This window comes from Gallinula chloropus (assembly GCF_964237585.1).
Source record: "Gallinula chloropus genome assembly, chromosome: 3".
NCBI classification, from domain to species: domain Eukaryota; kingdom Metazoa; phylum Chordata; class Aves; order Gruiformes; family Rallidae; genus Gallinula; species Gallinula chloropus.
In genome coordinates, this window is record NC_140087.1 from 84,608,670 (window position 1) to 84,624,636 (window position 15,967).

The 15,967-nt window shown below is 45.5% G+C and overlaps 1 protein-coding gene across 1 annotated transcript in view; it reads right to left on the reverse strand.

Moving 5' to 3' along the window:
• The window catches only part of SPTBN1 (spectrin beta, non-erythrocytic 1), a 72,814-nt gene that overhangs the window by 6,077 nt on the left and 50,770 nt on the right, over positions 1-15,967 (reverse strand). The window contains exons 20-31 of the mRNA XM_084262558.1: positions 15,459-15,683; positions 15,167-15,256; positions 14,625-14,903; positions 12,985-13,115; positions 11,488-11,692; positions 10,960-11,334; positions 8,714-8,958; positions 8,193-8,331; positions 7,340-7,424; positions 5,989-6,185; positions 4,870-4,982; positions 4,338-4,401 (exon numbers count right to left, since the gene is read on the reverse strand). Of these exons, the coding sequence (XP_084118684.1) occupies positions 4,338-4,401; positions 4,870-4,982; positions 5,989-6,185; positions 7,340-7,424; positions 8,193-8,331; positions 8,714-8,958; positions 10,960-11,334; positions 11,488-11,692; positions 12,985-13,115; positions 14,625-14,903; positions 15,167-15,256; positions 15,459-15,683 (2,148 nt within the window). The remainder of the gene's footprint in view (positions 1-4,337; positions 4,402-4,869; positions 4,983-5,988; positions 6,186-7,339; positions 7,425-8,192; positions 8,332-8,713; positions 8,959-10,959; positions 11,335-11,487; positions 11,693-12,984; positions 13,116-14,624; positions 14,904-15,166; positions 15,257-15,458; positions 15,684-15,967) is intronic.

The following is a 15,967-nucleotide window of genomic DNA, read 5'->3' on the forward strand; positions in this document are numbered from 1 at the left end:
CATCACTTGCTTTGTTGATCGCGTTGCCTCTCGCACTGTGATCGAGATAGCCTAGAGAGCAGCCGTGTTTCCAGCAGCTCTGACTGGTCAAGCTGTCGACGTCTTCAGGAGCCATTCATCCAAAAATCATTTAAATTGGAATCCTAATGGCTATAAGCTTTTGAAACGCAGCTTGGTCCCAGTTTTTTTTCTTGTACCATTACTTTGACATGTAGAGCCATTGGTAGCAGCTCAGAAGTTACACAACCAGTGTGTATTATTATGCTGATTATTATTAGCAAGTTACTAAAGCTTAGTGCTGCTAATGCTCTAGTAGATTACAAACATTCTGGACTGGTTTTATGCAGACAAGCAGGTATTTGTGAATGGCACGATAATTAGACATTCCCACTTCTGCACATGGCCTGAACAATTCAAAAGCAGCCAAATTATTATGCAACAAACTAAATTTTGACAGCATTTGCTAGAACTTCTTATACCTGCCAAGTACACATTGTTGTACCTCACACCTTTGTACCTCACATATTGACCTAGGAAGATCTAAGTGCCAACTTGCTATGAATATGGGAAGGGTTGGTTAACTGCCTTTAAGCAACCTAAACCTCCAGCCACTACACCACTGAAACAGGGGAAGAATCACAGCTCACATTCCACTTCAGTCATGTCTATTTTACTCTGTCCCTAAAGACATGTAGCCTTACAGCCTGGTTGGTAGGAGGAAACATCTACCCTGTGCTGTTATCCAGTGAAAGCAAAAAACAATGATGCTGTTTCTTCACCGTTAGGATAAATCTAAGCCATCAAACCTCCCTGTTCATATCCAAATCTCAAAATACACAAAAAACGCTGCAGCAAAGGGAGGAAAAGGTGAATAAATAGATGATGCTGAAGATGACCCAAATGCTGCCAGCACAGCTGCTGCAACACAGGTAGAGAAATGAATGACCCGCGATTCACTAAAGGAAGTCAACTGATAATCATCGGAGAGCTGATTGCTGATGGCCAACAGATCACATGCGAGGTGAAGGACAGCCCTTTGGCCAGTCTTTCTGACCAGTAACAGTTCCTGAACTTCAAGTTCTCTGCTTTTCACCTGGCTGGATCCCCAATGGACATACATGAAGCCATTGTGACCAGCAAATAAGGAATTACACAGACCACAGCAACTGACCTCAACAACTTACGTAACTACCCAGAACTACCCAACATCTAAACTGATGCTGAAAGCAGCATGTTTTCTGTAGCCACACCAGCAAGATGTGAAAATACTGCTGATTCTGGGGTACCTAGAGCCGCTAACCTGAAGTAAGTGAGACCAGTTTCAGAAGAACAGCCAGTGCCCAGCAACTTCACATGTTTTTATGGGAAATAACACGTGATTCAGCCCTGCAATCTGCAGCCCAGTGGTTTCAAAGGGTAACCGCCAGCTTCAATCACACAAGCAGACCTGCAACTTCAACCTAGAATTCTACTGACTGTAAAAGGTCTATGAAAGTCTTTTCTGATGCTCTTTCAGGTTTTTATTTCCTCTCCATGGGTTATCTACAATTAACAGAAAACAAGCAAAATAAATCTGAATCATGAACAGCTATGTGAAGAACTTGTCATGAAAATAGAGAAAAAACAGGAGCTAAACAAACTTTAATGGAAACATGCATCAGGCATGCAGAGACAACGCAACGGAGGACAAACATTAATGGCAAACTGGACTGTTACAACACAACAGTTATCACGTACATGAATATAGTGTTCTTAACCGTGACTGAGAGGTTAGTTGCAAGTGCTTTAGTGGCTGAAGACTACTCCTGAGATACTTAAACCAGGACTGTGACATGCAACAAGACAGCTGGTGACACTGACTGGAGACATCCCTTTGATTTCCATAGTGCTTGAAGCAACATTATATCTGGTTCATCAACTTAGGGCTCTGCACCACAGCTTAAATAACAGAGACGCATCTGCCTTTTTTGGATACAGAGAGATGCCAGCCTACACGTTGCTCTGGCATACGTACCAGTTCACTGTTCTGAGCCAGCACCACAGGCTCTAATAAATAGGTGAAATCTTACGCTTCTAGTGCTGAAAATGATGACCTGAATCGATGAGGTAATTCATTTTTCTTCATCATAAAAGTGCAATTTATATATAAATATATATAGAGATGCACTAAAACAAGTTAAAAAAATATATCTACATAAATTACTTTTGCATACTACTTTTTAGCCAGAAAACATCTGAAGGCTTCCCAGACAGTGGAGTCTGAAGCTACAGCTATACTGCTCTGAGAACTGGTGTACTCTTGCAGGCACAGAGAGACAGCACAGGTTTAGGTAGTCACCAGATCACCTGCACAAATCTATATGGAAATTTAAAAAGCATTAAGAAGCTATATGTTGTTATCCTGACAAAAGAAAAAAAAAACATGCATCATGAAGTGGAAAGACAAGTTACAGCCAAAGTACAATTACTGAAGCACATCCTTTCCATCATCTTTCTCGCTTTATGAGCTCAGCCCATACAGAACAGTTTAGCTACACAGCTCAGCTAGCAGTCGGAAGTCTAAAATCAGACCAACCAGTGCATGTTTCACTCCTCAAATCAGAAATACATCTGATGTATTGCAACACAAGCAGCAGTGAACTGAGCTAAAAAGCTCTCATGAAAGATGAAGTGCAGATGGCAAAGAGTAACATGGAAATGCATCATGTATCATAAAACAAACCCAAAAAAACCCAACAAACAGGTGATGTATAAGGCTGCAGTAACCAACAAGATGATGATGACCTGGGACATGCTTGCAGGCCACCTCCCATTCCTTGCCACGGCTATACATAATTTCATAGCCATCAGAATGTGCCACAGACAGCTCACCTCATTTCATGTTAAAAATGAACTGGAAGGCTTTATTTAAAGGAAGGAAAAGGTAGAACTGCGTAGTAGCATTGACAGAGTCTGTGCACAGACCCAAAAGTAATTGGGATGGGCTGTTGGAAAGATAAATTTATGCCAAAAGGCATTTCCTCCCCTGAGTCCCAGACTGGGACCTGCGTTTCCTTTGCAGTCCTGGTAAGAGCTCTAATGTCCACTGCTCCGAGCCTGCCAGGAGCCCTTCCTGCACTCCGTATCACCTCAGAGACTGAGGTTCAAATACCTAAGAAAGAGAGGCATCATTTTCTCACCACCCAAAGCACGGATTGAAGCAAGAAGGCTTTACAGGAAGGTAGCAGAGAAACTGCAGTTTTCAACTACAGTGTTGCTTTAGCTATATATATGTATACACATATTTACTGCTATTTTTCTGGCTGCACATTAGGACGATTGGCATGCATCCTGCCTCCACCAGGACATCCCCTATCAGACAGAAGGAACAAACAAGGCATGGACCATTCAACCCGCAGCTATATAAAAGAAAGAGCTGGGCTCTTAGACCAATGTCCTTTATTTATTTTCTAAAGAAAAGCACCACAACCTCTCCGTAAGGGTCCTGCCCTGCTCTCGTTTATACAGCTGTCCCTCCAGTGTCAGTAAATGAAACTGCTGTAGTGGAAACTGGACAGGACTGAGCAAAAACGGGGCCCCAGACCAGCTCTTCAGTGAGATCACAACTCTTCATGAGGACTAAATACCAAGATAAATCTAGATACTGGGTTTTCATGTTTCATTTCACGTTTATTTTTTGTCTGCGGTCAATGAGTCCATTCTGCATGGAATGTTATACAGCTAACCTTAAGGCTTTTATTTGTTGATAGCCACAACTCGCCCCTCCCTCCCAGCCTTCACTGCCGAGCTCACTTGCATGTATTATCTTTGGCCTTGTAAATAACTCACTTGCTAATGCGGCTGATTTAATAATGTTGCCGTGCTGAAACCTGTTAGTATAACTCGATGCGTCATACCTGTCAGATTCTAGTTCTCTTCTTCATTATGATGTAATCTCATTAAATCTCAATTACTCATATAAAGGACGATTTAGCTGGAAAATCTTAATACTATTAGCGACATGAAAAACTCACAGTAAATAACATGAAATAAATGTGTCACCTTTAAAGCAATTGAGTGTCAGTGGGGAGATTCAAATAAACAAGGATTAAAGTGAAGCAAATATATCTCCAAGGGGCTGCTAATTAAATAAAAGTCAACTGATGGGAAGGAAGAGAAAAGCAGCAGGGAAATCCGAAGCCAAAAGATTAAACCAGTACCAGTAAACCATACTGAAAAATGGTGTCTTTTGCTGCAAGTGATTCTGTATGTCACAGTCCAGACCACGATCGGTCATTGGCTGTCCGTCTGCTAATAAAGTTTTTGTAGTTTTGGTAGGTTTGGGAGCGGTAACTAACCCGTGGAGATTCCTGGTCTGATGGCAAACCATTTTGGGAAACCTGTTCTCCTTTTGTCCCATCCCTGTTGGGAGAGAGGAAAAAGAAAGAAATTGTGTCAGGGTTCTGTGAAGTCACCCACCTTTTCCCCCCAAATGAGATTGTCCTGCTGAACGTTGCACACCTCAGAAATTCAAACAAGTTCTTAAAATCTTCAGGCAAATCCAATGTTAAGCAAGATCAGGACAGGCATTCCTTACAAGTAAGTCTACTACTATCCCTTCAGTCACTTGACCATTCCAGGGCCACAGCCTGTCAATGGATCTGTAGCTTTCTTAAAGAAGAAAGCCATGATTGTTCAGAAGTCAATTCATAGCATAGGGGGTGTAAAACCTCAGCAGTTTTAACACTGCGCCATGACAAAAGTAGCTCCTTCTAAAGAGGATCACAGTACAAAGCCCTACAACCTCCAGACTCTCCCTTTACCAGACACTTTCAGCCCGAGAACTCTACCTGGAGAACCAGCATTCAGCACCCATCACCCTGGGCTTACCATTGCTGCTGGGAGTCTGCATCCTCTGCAACCTTTGGGCTTGGCTCTGGAGTGGGCGGCTGTCTCTTCCTCTCCTCTTCCTCTTGCTGTCGACGTACTTCCAGCAGTTCCAACTGAGAAATGAAACAGTTTTGTCCACTTTAGAGCACCACACATTTTTCAGGGGCATTTCTGGAAACTTAAAAGTAACTCTACATTTTTCTGAAACATTAGCGAAATTCAATTTTACTGGAATAAAATTTGAAGGCATCAGTCTTCGGAAGTACCAACACAAAGCTGTGGCGCTGAATTTGTCAGTAAAGGCATACTGTATCCAACCATTCAACAACATCAGACTGCCTGGACACCGGCCTGGCACCATCCATGTTTCTCTTCCAATTTGCTCCACAGAACAAAATCTTGGCTATTAAAGTATTGAAATGTGACATCCCCTTGTCTGCCTGCCATCTACAGCAATAAAGTGTTCCACAGCCAAATACCTGCAGTTAACCATCTAAGTAATAACCAGTCGAATTTCGGAAGATGCTGAGAACCCCCCAATGCATTTTGCTGCAGCTGTGAAGCTCGGCATGTGTGAAAAACCAAGTCACTTCAGTAAAAGTATTCTCCATAGATGGTAACATGCTCTCCAAGCTTTAATTGCTAACACTGAACCTGGGTTCACAATGCAGGGGGGTTGCTTCGATTTATTTTCTTATTATATCTTTCTAGGGTACAATGTAGCCTTGCCCTGGAGCAGCCCCAACCCCTCCTGCCCAGCATTGTCTCCTCACGCTACCTTCTTCACCCGGAATCCCCTGTCCCTTTCAGCAGTACAACTGCTGAGGGCTGGAACAAACTGCTTGGATCTGGGATTTGCTTCTGAGTCATCACTCCTGGATCTGAGACAGCTCGCTGACCACTACAATGATTTATCACTTCAGCTTTCCTTGCAGGGAACAAACCTAAGAGGCCTTTAGTACTGTTGGGAACAGGGAACTTCAGGCCCTGGGTGACTGGCCTAGGTCAATCAACACATGGAAATTGGGCTGGTGATGCCAGGAATGATTCCGAATGACCGTATGGCACCAAAGTGAAGGGGAATGGCCAAGGGAGGTTCTTCTTGCCTGCAGCACTCACCGTGGTCAGTCTTTCCAGCGCTGCAAATCTCTCATCCCAGGTAGCGGCCGATTTTTCAAATGCTTCATGCCGCTTAATTAGTTTTTCCACTTCGTCAACACTTTGTCCTATTTCACGGCTGGACAGGTAGGGTTCCTGTCCCAGCAGCCAGGCCTCAGCCACACTTGCGTCTCTTGAAAACTGGTGCACCTCCAAAACTGGGCAAAGAATGGACAGATATCAGCACCATTAATGTCAAAGAGGCATCATGAAATCATCAGGAACCTTCTGAATTTACTTTAAAACAGCTTGGGAAAAAGAAAATGTATTTGGCTAAGGATTTCCTTAATTATGGTCACGGAAATCCCTCATTTAAAACTCCGAGATTTGTCCTGCTGGGTTTGATGTGAGGACAAGTTAAGGCCACTTTTACTTCTTTCACAGACTATTTTACTTTGGGACTTCAGAGCTTCCTCTTCATTCTAATCTGCTGTCACCTAACAGCTTCAGAGCAGACAGGCTGTTATCTGCTGGTTTTCTTCCTCTGATCGCCCTGTCTACAGAACAGCCAGACTGAGGCTTGCATTTCCCTTCAGCAAGTGGTATGTCTGTACGTCACGCTTGTCTCTAATGCTACGGTGCCAGGTTTCCTTCCTTCCGTCTCCACGGCTGGAAAAAAGCTTCCACAGCTTTTGTGAAAGGGATCAAGCAATTTTCACGAACAATATTGTGCAAACACGCAAACTGAGGGACAACTGCCCATGCTATCGTATTTCTTAAACCCCACTGAGGCTCAGAAACCAAGAAGAAAGCATTTATGGCAGCCCAGAACCCCACAAAACGATGACACTGCACTACCTGTGCTGAGACCCTGGTCTGCTGCAAAGGCTTCAGCCCATGCCTGAGAACAGGCCCACCCTGTCAGCGTGCCAGGGCTGGGCTGTGGTCACTGTAATGCTGCAGCATTTCAAAGTGCATCTTCTGTCAGCAAACTGCTCACCAGCATTCTATTCTAGCCTCTCAGATAAGCCAGGCATGGTATGTGCATCAGGGCTTTACTTCTCCCTACTTCTCAGTAGTAGCCCCTTTGTAGAAACACAGGTGGAATATGAGACCTGCGAAACGGTCAATGTGTTTCACCTGGCTCCCAACTTCATCATACAGAGCAAGAGCTTTGGTGCTGGTTCTTGCTTTCAAATTCTCAGTTACTTTACAAGCAACAGTTGTGGCTCTTTGTTATTACAGGACAAATGCTCTTTCAAGTGCTGTTAAATAAAGGAGTAAGGAGCTGCAGTTTGTTCAAGGCTCAGGAAGACATGGTGAAGAGAGTTAGATATGGCCCTGCCCAAAAGAAATCCAAGGATGTCCTTACTCAGTCGCAGCCACTCCCATCTGTCTTCCCATTTGTCAATCATTTCTTTTCTCTTCTCCGTCAGCTGCAGCAGCTTTTCCTTGATCTGGATTGAAGAGCAGAATGTAAAGCTGTTACAGATGCAGCAGGCTGGCCCCACCACATCACCCAAGTCACCACCACCAGGAAAAGGCACTGGCATTTACAGACAGGACAACACGCGAGACTGTCAGGAAGTGACTTAAATGTGAACACAGCAGCTGGTTTTCTCTTCAAAGTATAAATAAATATGACATTTCCTTTAAAATATCACATTTGCATAAGCACACAGTATCAGTTAGAACTACAACACCAAGATTATTTGATAAAAGGAGTATAATGGACAACCAAATCTAGTGCAACCATTTTATCTTCTGCCCTTTTCCTGGCAAACAATGCAAACTGCGCTGTACAGGACCGTTACACAAAGCCTGCCCACACTGGCATCCCTGAGGTGCCAGCATCAGCCCTGTGCTACTCTCAGGGGAATGCAGAACCTCGTGGTTGCCTCTGCTCTCGCTCTGAGAAGTCACCTTTTCAAACACAGCCATCCCAGAGTGCTCTCTGCAGAATCAAATGCAACAGCTTCTTTGCATTTCCTGGACTCAAAGTGATACTTTAAACTTAAGTGCTCTCTGCTAAGTGTCTCTGCTACCTGACAAGTTAACTTAAACACTAATCTCACAATAGCAAATAAACAGAACGGTCCTGAAGTAATGCAGGTCATTATAAACGTGCAGCTTATTAATCTGTAGATTGCACAATGCCAGTTTCTCCAGCTGAAACAGAATCTACAGGCCAGCCGCACTGCGGTTGTTACGCATTCGGTCAGTACCTCCTCTGATGCGTAGTGTTTTCTGGCCAGAAGAGATTTGCCGAGCTCAATGCAGGTAGTAAAGCTGTCATTTCGGGCATCAATTTCTGCTTTGATTCCCTGGTGATTGTTCATTAGTAGTTCAACAGACGAAACGTCCCTAAAATCATCAAACCAGGATTCAGAAACACACATTACAGATTCAACAGCTGCTGCACTCTCCATCAAGTAAAACAACCCAAAAGTGTACAATGAAAATACTCATTCCCGCATTGTCCTTGTAGTTTGGGAAGCAAGACCACTGGCAGCCTTCCCTTAGGAATGGCACCATTCTAGTCCGAATCAGAAATCAAGTGAACAAACAGGTGGGACTTAATCGCTTTTAACACACTTTTACACTGCCATTACTTGAGCAGCCCCCGCCTCTGCTGGGCAGCACTATGCAGGAGCAAGCTGCTGCACCACCTGCCCCCCTCTCCAAATTTCAGCTCCTCCTTGACTGATCTGCAGCCTTCTCCTCTGACTAAGATACTCTGCATTACCTTGGCTTTTCTTGGGCTTCTATCTGTCGGATAACATCTTCCATCCAAAGCATGAGATCACGAACCATGCTGAAGAAGCGGAATTTGTCTCCTGTATCCACCAGTCTCACCCTGCGTCCCTCACAGGCATCCAGCAGCGCCTTCCAGGCTTCTAGGACCTCGTTCTCCCTCTTCTGGATGTCATCGGCTTTGTCTCCAGCATAGGCAGCCTGAAGGCGCGCGGCATCCTCCTGCAGCTGTCTCACCTGGTGTGTGTGCAAGAGAGAGAAATGCATCACAACCAACCCTCCTGCCAAACAGCGTGCCAATACAAAGTGACCATCAAATGTCAGGGCAAACGGGGACCCTTTTCATCGTCAAACTTTCAGTGCCACTCAGCAACTCCTGTCATCAAAACCACTACTCTGACAGAGGATGAGAACTGCACTTTAAGGACAGAGAGGTTTCTTCAAAAAGGTAGGTAATGACTTTAAACTGAAGAAAATTAGGAAATTCCAACATCTTTCTACTGTCAGAAACCTCTTTTCCTTTCAGGCACTGTCTTGGGACATCAAATGCTGTTCTTGACTGTTTCACATGTTTTTGAGCCAGGAATCATTCTGTTGGGTCTTTACTAATAATTATATTTTTAAAAAAACCCAAAAAATCAAAACCTTGAACACCAAATTAGCCAATGTTCTAGCTACAGGCACAGAGATCATTAGGCCATTATCATAATGATCCATCTCAGAGCTCCAGATGTTTCATCCTGAGTGCTTTCACCACAGCTCTGTGATACGATCACACATTCCTCCATTTAGGCCTCAGTATAATTACCTTTTGGAGAGCCTGGGATAGGTGTTCTGTGTCTCCCACTTTATGTATAAAAGCTACAGCTTCCAAAAGTAAAACTCTTGGAAAATCAAATGGTTGCTATAGCCCATTTATTCTAGCATAAACAACAATGTAAATAGCAACATAATCAACAACTGGCAGGCAGCTTGGCCCTAAAAGCCATCTCTTCTGACCCACTGGGATAAATGCAGTCAGTTCCTGACCACCTTAAGCACCTTGCTCTCTCCTGAAATTCTCATTTCAGCGTTCGTATGCTAGTTTTTGGTGTGCTGTATGAAGAGCTGCTGCCTCTATTGAACACACCTTGGCTTCAAAGGATTTGGAATTAGATTGAGTGTGGCTGCATTGCAAAATCTTGGCCTGGACTATGTGCTTTACATCCCTTCAGACTGCTGTTAGGAAGCCTCCTGAAGAGCAATATTCACATCAGAATGCCCAGATCCAGAATCAAGTCAGGCAGCCTCAATGGAGGTCTCCATTGCCTTGCAGAAGAGGGTTTGGCTGGGGCCTTTTGGTGTTTGGGGTTTGCTGCAGTTTGTTTTTTCTTAAAAAAAACCCCACCCCAACTAACCAGGCTGACACATCCCTTCCCTGTCCTCCAAACATCCTTTAGAATATCAGTTCTTCCATGGGACAGCATAGGCACATCTTGTGTTCACCCAGGTGAACATGGCATAAGGAGCAGGAAAACCTGAGGTGGCTTCCAGCACAATTCAAGTAACACCCCAGAACAATGTTAAGGGCAGAAAAATATGAAACCTGTACTTCCTATTACCTCTGTACATCCTATTACATCTGGTACATTATAATTTCTTTACAGATTTAGTATCTGTTCCATGCCTTCCAGAATTTATTGAGGACACAGTATGTTAAGACAAAGGAACTTTTTTTTCTTCAAACACAACCTGTTTTCCAGCCCTATTAGCCACACCAGTGTTCTGCTGGTGCTGCTGCTTAGGGCAACCAGTGAAAGGTCCTCTGAGGAGCTCCAGTGTTACCCTGATGCCTCTCCATCCACTCTATTCCTACATACACAGCAGGCCGAGACTCTCCGGAGACATCGCTGCCTTCTGCTTTACTTTAAATCAATACAGAAGTCCTCTGCCTCTACGATTTCTTCTTCAACCAAGACAGGAAATGGAATAATGTTCAACAATTACCTACATATTAGAACATCTGTGTACTTACGGATTTCTATTGTAAATAAACTAATTAACCTAATGCAATGACAGAGAAGCAGAAAGGCAGATAAGAAAATGACGCAGGTGAAGTCGTTCCCACTGAAATACACTTGAAAGCAGCTGGCAGCACTCTGTGTCTCCTGGCCACAGAGGGGGTGAAGAGCAGGAGCAGCAGAATCCTGCAGCTCAGGTTCCTACATACATGGGCAGCATCATTTGCTTGCTACATACCTGGGTGCCAAGTGCCTGGATATCATGCTCAAACGTTGTGTGCATTCTCTGTAGTGTTTCCACTGTGTTTTGGTCTCTACCAAGCTCTTCAGGAAGCTTCTTATGTTTGTCTTGAATACGCCCTAAGATCTCCTTGGCATCGTGGTAAAATTTGTGCAGTTCATAAGAGGCTGCCAGAATTTGTGTTCTTGTGTCAATGAGCTCCAGGAGATCGGCCCAGGCCTCATTGAGTCCATCCTTCCACTCCGCAATTGTCGCAGCATCTGAATGTCCAGAGTTGATGAGCTCGTCTGCCATGTGGTTAACAGTATCGACACGCTCCTGTCCGATGTTCCCAGTGTCTCGGGCAAACTCTCGGAATCGCTCCTGCAGCATCTGGAACGCAGAGAAACAGACTCATGCAGTGCTCTAAGTGAAAACTGGTCAGAGCAAAGCAAGCAAACCCACCACCTGTTTACAGCCGCCATCTACTCCGTGCAGCAGCCAGGAAAGGAAGGTCAAACCAGCGGCCACCTCCAAGGAACTTACTGTCACATGTTCGTAGTCCTGTCCCAGCTCATGGGATCCTGCCACCACCTCCCTTTCAGCAATCCACTGCTCCAGGTCATCCACCTCACGGTTAAGCTGGAACAGCCTGTGCCTCTCATCCAGCTTGCCCCGTCTTTCTTCAGCTAGATCCTTCAGGCCTGCATACAGCTTATCCACTTTGGACTGGCGCATGCTGATACGCTCACTGAAAGAAAACAGAGAGCACTGAGTCCTCATCGTCCTTTACAAATAATAAAAGTAAATGGGGAAAATAAAATAATCATTTTTTGGATCCCCAGAATGCGTGTCTGCTGCATGCACAAATTTGACTTGGGCACACCAGACCAATCCACCGCTGTAAGGCTGACAGCAGTAGCTGGGAAGCTTCTCTGCCCTCTACATATCACCCCCCCAGCATTAGCATGAAGCTGGGCATCAAGCTTTCCATCTGTTCGGCCACAGATTACAGTGGTTTTCTCCCAAAATTACAGACAGGATGTGAATGAGCTGCTGAGGCAAGTAGCATTTCATTTTCATTTCAATTCCACTTCAAAGTTCAGAAGTACTAGTGGGTTTCTTACTCGGCATGTCCAGAGGTGATTAGTATTTCTACTTGCTGTAACTTTGCCTGTAGTTTGTCAGAGCCACACAGCCCTGCCAAATTGCCTTCCCTCTGCCTCGAAGGGTGATCATGCCCTTCCAGTGCTCAGGTAGTTCAGCAGGAACCCTAGTCAATCAGAAATTATAATGGCCACAAGAGAGTGCTTTTGAGTTAAAGTAACAGCCTTCCGCCAGAGGCAGCGTCTCTAAGACAGTCCAACCTTCCCATCAGTAACGGCAGAGCAGTGAAATACATCAGTCTGAGTCACATCAGCCTTGCAGTCAAAGCCGACCGTGAATTCTGTCTGCTTACCTCCAGCTCTCACAGCAAACCAGTCCTTAAGCCTCCTGAATTCTCCCCCAGGGAAAGTAATTTATTAAGGTGGAGATAAATTTACCAAAACCACTATGTGTAAAGCAACAGATCCCAGCCTCTGACTCTCCTGGGATCTCAAAGAGAGGGGGCAGGTCTTGGGGAGCACTGCCCTACAGACAGAAGGATACACGACTGTGACTCGATGGGCTGCACATACAAGTTGGTTGAAAGAGTGTGCACAGGCACTTGTCTCAGGACCGCTGTACCTCCATAAGGTTTAGCAGCACTGGCAGACCGGACACTGCCAGCCTGTGTAAGGGGTACTACAGATGGTTATCGGAGGTGCCCAGTCCGATCCAGAAATCAGGAGCTGCACATACCTACCCTGTTCAGGACCCCGTCTCTGGCCAAATCAGGGTGGTCCAACATACATCATGAACTGAGCGAGGCTGAACTCCTCTTTCTCTGTACTCTCTCTGAGATACCTACTCTTTGATGTAGTCTCTGAGTGTCAGAATGACCCAACAAAGTGACTGAGCTACTACAGAATGCATAACCCAAGTAAAAACAGCAGTGAATACCTTTCAGGGTGATTATCTGCCACCAAAGTTCTACTGGTCTTTGAAAGCTGGTGCACAGTTTCAGCATAGTCTTCTACAGCTTGTTCCAAAATCTGGTGTTTCTTCAGCATGGACACCGCGCTCTGTTCATCCTGTAACAGTGACAGCAAATGACAGTCAGGTCACCCACTCCAGAGAAAGACACCTGACAGCAAGTTCAACTTGGTGTGTGAGCAAAAAGCAGTAGCCAGAAAGATTCACGAAGAGCTCCTCCGAAGTACAGCTTGAAGACAAGTTGTTCTGACATTGGTACATCAATAGCTGAGTTGACAACAAATGGTACCCACAGAAAGCAGAATAACAAGTGAAGGAGTGAATGCAACAACCCCTCTGGGATGCAGAAGAAAGTGTTATCAGCTGTGCATCAAGCACACTGAATTTCCTCTTCTGGGAAGCTCTCTGCATGTTTACACAACACTGGGAAAATGGAACCGTTTTAGGCACGTGTTGTGGTTTAGCCCCAGCTGGCAGCCGAGCACCATGCACTGCTTGTTTGCTCCTCCACCCCTGCAGGAAGGGGAGGAGAATCGGAAAGGAAAGATAAAACTGGTGGGTTGGCATAAGGACAGTTTACTGGGACAGCAAAGGGAGAGGGAAGTAACACCACCAAAGAAATAAAAGACAAGCGGGTGATGCACAATGCAATTTGCTCACTGCCTGGACCCTGGTGCCCAGCCTGTCCCCAAGCAGCAATGCATCCTCCTCTGCCAGCTCCCCGCTTCCATACTGAGCATGACGTCACACAGTATAGAACACTCCTCTGGCCAGTTCAGGTCAGCTCTCCTGGCTGCCTCCCCTCCCAGCTTCTGGAGAAAATTTATCCCAGCAGACACCTGGGACAGCTCGCCACTCATCAGGCTTTTCAACCACAGCTCGCGTCAAGGACAAGAAGTCCTATGGAGCCCATCCCAAAGGATTCTCCACCAATGTGCCTGGAGAAATTCGATCAAAACTTGCCATGTATTGCATTGATGAAGAAAAACAACCCCCAGCTCTCAGCGTTAACTGGCATTGTCAATAAGCCTTTCAATTAAAATACTTCTCGTGATGTACTGGTCACATTAATACTCCTTTTTATCTGCATACAGCCCGCTGAATGGGTTATACCCACACAAAGTGAGCTTGGTTTAACCTGGGAAAGGAGCACAGTGTGTTCACATAAGTAACAAGTCAGACACAGCACTCTACCACCTTCTTGAAAAGCAGAAGGGCACCTACTCTTTGGTATGGTCCGATGCTGCTCCAATTTCACCTCACTGGGAGTAAAGCTGATGACTGATGCATCAGGTGAGTGACCACCAGGCCTGTGGCTCAGACAGGCACGTTTTGCTGCTCCCCATGACTCACAACGAGCAGCAACCTCGACCTAACTGGTAGGCACACAGCTCCCACCTGCGGGCTGAGGACGCTGCACTGACTCAGCACCAAGGCCTATCCTCCACACCATCAGAGATGTCCTAACAGAGAGCGATCACTTGAGATTTCACAAGGGAATTAATCAGTTTATGTTACCATTACACTAGTGACATATTACATTATATCACCTGCCCCCTCTAGCTAAGCAATTAAAGCCAAACTAGTGTCGCTGTGGGGCTGCTCACCTTGGCTTTCTCTTCTGACATCATGTAGAGCTCCTGCTCACTCATCCAGGCCTCAGCCTCAGCAGCATCGAAGTAATACTGCTGTGCTCTGTGAGACTCCTCTAGGCGTTTGTGGCGTTTCTCTGTCTCCTCGATCAGGAGGTTCCACAGCTGCTGCAAGTCAGCAAGCCTCTGCTGAATTGCTTCAGCGTTGGGGCTACTCTCCGTGATAATGTTTTGACTCCTCTCAAAAATGTCATCAATACGAGGCTGATGTCCTTGGATTTCTTTCTGAAGGGTCTACACAGGAGAAAAAGCAGACTGATGAGACACTGCATCAAAGAAAGAAGGAAGGGGTCTGAGCCCGAGAGGCAGAGCAAAACACATGCCCTCAGCTTGTGCAGGCAAACCATGGCTATGCCCTTCCTGAAGATACCACCACCTGGCGGTTGCACCACCCCCAAAACACCACTGGTGAAGTCCCCAGCACTGTGCTCCAAGCCTGCCCTTCCTGAATCAGTCAGAGAAATAACAGGTATGGAGCTCTAACAGCGCCTTCTTACCTGATTCTTCTTTATCAGTAGCTGCACGGTCTGGAGGTTGTGTCCATGATCAGTGGATGTAGCTATGGGCATCCTCTCTCCGACCCACAACTGAAGGAAAGAGAAAAGCATTTCAAGCAACCCCAGATACAGTTAGGGCTGCAGAGAGAGGCTGGTGCACACAAGATGTAAAAAGTAGCATTACTCAAACATGCTGTTGAGAGACATGATCAAAAGGTTCTTCCTGTGACAGCTCTGCAATAGGGGTGACATTTTCCTGTCGCCTGGGGAACAGGATTTCTTTTATACTCACGATTTCATCTTCCACATCCCGGTTGAACTGATGGATCTCTTTGGAGGCCAGCAGGTTTGCTTTTCTTTCATTCAAAGGTTCCAACAGCTCCAAAAATTTCTTTTCTACAGTGAGGCGTTTGCCATCGACTTCATCCGTACTCTTCCCTTCTTGACTTAAAGCCCTTGCCTGGCTTTGCAGCTCCTCTATCTCCTTCTTACGGACATCCATTTGGTTCTCTAGCATCTAAACAGAAACATGGGAAAAAGGTCCTGAAAACCAGGGTAAAAGCAGTTGATACGACTAGGGTAGGTCAATAGCTTTATAAGGTGGAAGAAAATATGCTGGTCAGTAAGGGTGTACTGCATTACTAATTGTTGTAGTGTTCATATTGCAAGGAACAAGGCTTAAGCACAGGTTCCCAACTGTGGCCACCTGCTAATGCCCCTCAGTTACGCCTGCTTGGGCAAAGGGTGAGCTGGGCCAGTGACCCAGCTGAACCTCTTCTATCAGTCATTCACCAGTGACCC